The sequence below is a fragment of the Staurois parvus genome, unplaced genomic scaffold, assembly GCF_062004578.1.
Source record: "Staurois parvus isolate SC_StPar_1 unplaced genomic scaffold, SC_StPar_1.0 ptg001408l, whole genome shotgun sequence".
Taxonomy (NCBI): Eukaryota; Metazoa; Chordata; class Amphibia; order Anura; family Ranidae; genus Staurois; species Staurois parvus.
The window spans coordinates 176,697-182,184 of NW_028319204.1; the positions used below are offsets into that span (position 1 = coordinate 176,697).

The 5,488-nt window shown below is 48.2% G+C and overlaps 1 protein-coding gene across 1 annotated transcript; it reads right to left on the minus strand.

The window, feature by feature from the left end:
* Positions 1 to 2,789: 2,789 nt before the first annotated feature.
* Positions 2,790 to 4,078, minus strand: LOC149436178 (uncharacterized). Its single transcript, XM_089661926.1, has 3 exons — positions 3,862 to 4,078; positions 3,354 to 3,636; positions 2,790 to 3,102 (listed from the first exon to the last, which is right to left on the minus strand). Exons 1-3 carry the CDS (start codon positions 4,076 to 4,078, stop codon positions 2,790 to 2,792), a joined length of 813 nt encoding a protein of 270 aa, XP_089518052.1.
* Positions 4,079 to 5,488: the final 1,410 nt, after the last annotated feature.

Sequence of the window (5,488 nt, forward strand, 5' to 3'; positions counted from 1 at the left end):
TCAGGGGTTGGGACTTTCTTGCAGTGGGAGGCGTGTATCCAAGTGTTCTTCCCGGCCACCTTGACAGAAGTGGCTGTGGTCTGCAGAACTGGGAATGGACCATCATATCTTGGCTCAAGGGAATGCTTCCTCACAAATTTCTTTATTAATACCCAATCTCCGAGTAATAAGCTTTGAGTTCCTGTATCTGACTCAGGATCTGGAATGGAAGAAAACACTTGGGCATGGATACGGGTTAATTCACGTGATAATGCAGTCACATAATCAGTTAACACATCAGATTGTAATTGCAACTGTTGTGGAAAATAACAACCAAGTCTGGGGGCTGAGCCAAACAAAATCTCATAAGGGGATAGGGAGTGTTCTCCTTTGGTGTGTATCTGACACTGAATAGGGCAATAGGCAGACTGTCTGGCCAACTCATGCCAGTCTCTTGGGCCATTTTTAGCATTCTGGCTTTCATTCTTTCTACTTTTCCACTACTTTGGGGGTGATAGGGGGTATGGAACGCCAGAGTGACTCCTAATGCAGCCCATATATCTTTGGTTACTGAAGCGGGGCCCTGGTCTCTCTCTATCACCTCTGGAAGTCCATAGTTGTATACAGCCTCAGTGAGGAGCTTCTTCGCAGTTGTTTTAGCAGTCATGTTAGTTACAGCAAAGGCCTCTGGCCAACTGAAAAACATGTCCACCACCACTAGGGCATACTCGAACCGCCAACTCTTTGACATCTGGCTATGGTCAATTTGTATCCTTTGAAAAGGGTATAGGGGTTTGGCCAAATGTTTCTGTGGTGTCTTCTCTGTGCATCCCGGATTGCATTTTGCACAGATGGCACATGTTCTGCAAAAATTGTTCGTCAATGTGGTGATCCCAGGCGCTATATAGTACTTGTTCATGATGTTCTATGACAGATGGGCTGCTCTGTGTGCCCACTGGACTACAGCTGGGAACATGTTCCTGGGTAAACAAAGCCTCTTGTTGCACTCAAACAGACCGTCTTTTAGAGCAGCTCCTTTACATTTCCAGCTTTCTTTTTCTTCTGGACTTGCTGCTTCTTGGAGTTTCTTGAGGTAGCTTCTATCCACAGGTAAGGTCTGTAGGGTGAATAATGGTTCCCACTCTCCGGTCACCTCTCCTTCCATTTCTGGTGGTCCCATGGCTGCTCATTTTGCCGCCAAATCTGCCAGATTACTGCCTTTGGCTTCTGGAGAGTTTAATTTCCCATGAGCTTTTACCTTCAGAATAGCCACTTGAGTGGGTAGGAGAAGTGCTTCCATCAATCTTCCAATGGCTGCTCCATGTCTTATGGACGTACCTGCCACAGTCATAAATCCTCTTGCCTTCCATATGGGTCTGAAATCATGGGCCACCCCAAAGACGTATCTGGAGTCTGTGTAGATATTGGCCCTTTTTCCTTTTGCCATCTGGCATGCTGTTGTGAGTGCTTGAAGTTCTGCTCCTTGTGCAGATATTACTGGTGATAGGGCTCTTGCCTGTAGAACTGTGTCTGCAGTGGTGACCGCAAATCCTATATGATATTTGCCTCCATCATCTGCATATCTGGAACTATCAACAAAGAGTGTGAAGTCTGGGTCCTGCAGAGGTGTTTCATTCACTGTGGGGAGGTGGAAAGTTTCCATTTTCATCACTTCAAGACAGTTATGAGGCTCAGTGGCTCCATTATCTTCTCCGTTTTCTTCATTACCTTCATTACCCCCCTCAGCAATTGGGAGGAGAGTGGCCGGGTTCAGGGTTTGGTAATGTAGGAAAGTGATGTTATCAGGAAGTTGGAGGGAACACTGTAGTCTGAGATGCCTCGCTGTAGACAAATGTTTAGGTTGGACTTGGTTTAAAATGGCAGCAATATCATGCGGCGCCAGGAGGACAAGTTAATGTCCGAGAACGATATCAGAGGTCTTATCCAGCAGAGCTTGAGCAGCGAAAACTGCACGCAGACATGAGGGTGCTCCACTAGCCACTGGGTCCAAGCCGGGTAGTAGCCTACGGGTCGTAGGTGGTTGCCATGGGACTGGGCCAATACTCCCATAGCATGGCCTTGGCATTCAGACACGAACAGTTTGAAAAGTTTCTCATAGTCTGGTAGGCCTAGGGCTGGGGCTGAAGAAAGTAAGCGTTTTAGAGCCAAGACGTTGGAGGCAGCCTCTTCGGACAGATGGAAGGGCTCAGACTTGAGAGCATCGTAGAGTGGTTGCATAAACCAAGAAGCATCAGGAATCCATGACCTGCAGTAGGATATGAGGCCAAGAAAAGCATGGAGTGGCTTCTGGCCCAGAGGCAGTGGCAGGTTCTGGATGGATTTAACTCTCTCCTCCATAAGATGCCTTATTCCATGTGAGAGGCAGTGGCCCAAGAACACAACTGTCGTAGAGCACCATTGCAACTTCGGTTTGGAGGCTTTACAGCCTTGGTGTGTAAAGTAGCATGGTAAGCTCTCCGAGGCTTCTTAAGCAGTGGGCAGGTCATCAGCAGAGAGAAGAAGGTCGTCCACATATTGGAGAAGGAACACTGCCGGATGTTCCTTTTGCCACGTGTCCAATATGATGGTCATGGCTTTGGCGAACTGGCTCGGAGAATTTTGCACCCCTTGCGGCATAACTGCCCAGGTGTATTGCTGCCCCTCCATGGATAAAAGCGAAGAGGTATCTGCAGGAAGGATGCAAGGGAACGCTGAAGAATGCATTTGCCAGGTCCACCACAGTGAAGTGCTTTGCTGTTGGACGTACCCCTGTGAGTAGAGTGTGGGGATTTGGGATGATAACGGTGGCTTCATTCACTGCTCGTGACCATCCTGTACTTCTCTGGTTCCCCTCTCGGTGTCTTCTTTTTCACCGGGAACAAAGGTGTGTTGCATGGAGAGGTACAAGGTAGGAGTGCACCATTTGCCACAAGGGACTTGACCTGCTTTGAAATGGCCTCAGATTGCGCTGGTTTCAGTGGATACTGTGGTTTCCTGGGTAGATGAGCTCCAGGCTTCAGCTCCACCATGACTGGGGGTACCTTCAAATGTCCAATATCTTCGGGTCCTGCGGACCACAGACAACTTGGGATTCTGCTCAGCACATCTGCTGGGATGGTGGTGCTAGGGGTCTCTTGCAGTGCCATCAGAAGGGGAATGGGAGGTTTTTTTTTTTTTTTTTTTTTTTTTTTTTTGGGTGGGGGGTAATTAGATAGTTTGGGGGTGGTAATTGGGAATAAAGATTGATAGAAATGTTATTAAAGGTATGCAAATTTGTTTGTATGAGAACAAGAATGAAATGTGCAATATATATGGAAAATAAATAAAAATTTAAATCAAAAAAAATCAGAAGGGGAATGGAGCACAGTGCAGACGTGTCCTCTTCTTCTAGTAGTGATGAGATGACCACCTTGCCATCAGGAGTGAATGTGATAGAGGCCTGGAGCCTAGATAGCACATCAGCTACTAGGAGATTCAGGGGACACGTCAAAGACACGACGAACCGGGCCAGCAAGTCTGGGAATGGACCGACCTGTAAAGGTTGGGTAAGAGGATTAGACCGTGGGGTTCCATCTACCCCCACACAGGATATGTCTATGTCAGAAAGATATGACTGGTCTGGCAGGTCTTCTGATCTGATCACACTCCTGGCTGCACCTGTGTCAATTAAAAATATTGTTGAGTGCCCTACAATAGGTAAGGTCACTTTTGCTAGTGGGCCCCCTGAACCCACTGAAGACACTGCCAAGATAGGGGATGACACAGGCTTGCCCACTTCCTAGCGCAGAAGATCCAGGCTATCCGCGCTGGGCCCAGGGGCTTGACGCTGCTGTTGTGACTGTTGCTGGTTTTGTGTGTCCTGGTTCCACTGTGGCTGTCAACGTTTGGGAAGGGCTCTGCAGTTCCTCTTGTAGTGCCCGGGGTGGCCACAATTGAAGCAAATGGGCTTATTTTCTTTCGAGGCCATTGGCCAGGTGTGTGTCCAGGGGTCTGCCACCATAATGGGGGTGGACTTCTTGGTAGCTTGTGATGATTCAAGGCCTTTTGCCACCAACAGCAGAGTGTCTAAGTGCACCATACGATACTCAGGCCTAGCCATAATGAGACCCTTCCATATTGGTTCCCTCAGCCACGCAACAAAGGCTGACAGATCAGCATCTGATTATGGGCTTTGTTGTATGTGCTGAATCCCAGGTCTGAGAAGACCTGGGACAATCTGGTATAGAATTTTTCTACTGAGTCTGCCTTATCTTGGGTAATATCTTGAAGGGTGGTGGCTTGATCGGCCAGTCTTTCTTTCGCCCAGTCATGCAGTTGCGTACAAAATTCCACTCCAGAGGAGAAGGCTTTGTCATTGACAACCCAGGTGTCATTAAGGCTTCGTGCCATTATTGGCCAGTATGAGTCTCCTGCCTTTATCTCACACAGACTGACTAGATCTCTCCAAATTGCCAAGTATGTCTTTTGGATCTGAGCCATCCTGCGATAAAAGGGCATGGGCTGCTTTTCAGGGTCTGGCAATGTGGTCACCAGGGAAGAGGACTGGGACGGAGTAAAAATAACATACAGCACCGGTGCATCTGCTGGGGTGTGGAGTCTTCCTGTCTGAGGAGTCCTTCCTGTCGCCTGTGACCTAAAAGGGGCATCTGAAGAAGCGTATGCGGATAATGTAGGAAGTTTTGGACCTGCGGCCTCCTCATCCAAAGAAGATATATCTGACCAGGTTGACCCTGAATGCAAATGTTTGCTCCCTTTTGGTCTATTGGGGACAAAATTGCCTCTCGCGGGACCAGTGGTCGTGTCAGTTTCAAGGACTGGCATGGTGGGGACATGCAGCACATCCGGCGGTACGTAGAATGTACCATCGGCTTGTAAGACTGGGTAGAGGCGGCTCACTCGAGACATAGGCCTTCCGGATGTCTGATTCGGTGTACCAAAATGGCCGCCTCCAGGAAGTGTACTGGGCTGGGCAGGAAGTGACAATACAGGTGCAGCAAGATGGCTGCTATCAGGAAGTTCACTGGGCTGGGCAGGAAGTGGCAACGCAGGTGCAGCAAGATGGCCACCGTCAGGAAGTGCACTGGGCTGGACAGGAAGGGCAGGGGAAAGGGCAGTAGACGAAGGGCAGAGCTCAGTGTCTGCAGACCAAATGCCATGATAGGGTGGTGGGTGGTCCTTTGCAATATTAAAACGTTGGTGGTATGCATAAACAGTTTTCCCTTCCTGTTGCAATACCTGTTCTGTCCACTGATCTTTGTGGATAGCCTTGGCTACATTATACTAGGCTTCTGCTGTCTTCAGCAGATTATTGTCAACTAAGATACCTTTCTTTTCTTCAATTAGTTTCCGCCATTCTTCCGGCTGTAGCTGAATGTCCTTATCTTTTAACCTCCTTGGCGGTATGATTCCTTCCGATTTTTTGTGCTGAAAGCGGTACCATTTTTTCGCATGGAAATAGTTTTTTATTGTAGGCTGTAATTTTTAGGAAAATTTCCCCACAAATCATTAT

Excerpts from the sequence above, each read along its gene's own strand:
- LOC149436178 (XM_089661926.1), bottom strand. The coding sequence starts at position 4,078 with ATGGCTAGGCCTGAGTATCGTATGGTGCACTTAGACACTCTGCTGTTG. Across the intron at positions 3,637-3,861 it reads CTGCAGAGCCCTTCCCAAAC|GTGCAGCCAGGAGTGTGATC; the intron begins GTTGACAGCCAC and ends TAATTGACACAG. Across the intron at positions 3,103-3,353 it reads CTACTAGAAGAAGAGGACAC|CACCACCATCCCAGCAGATG; the intron begins GTCTGCACTGTG and ends AGAGACCCCTAG.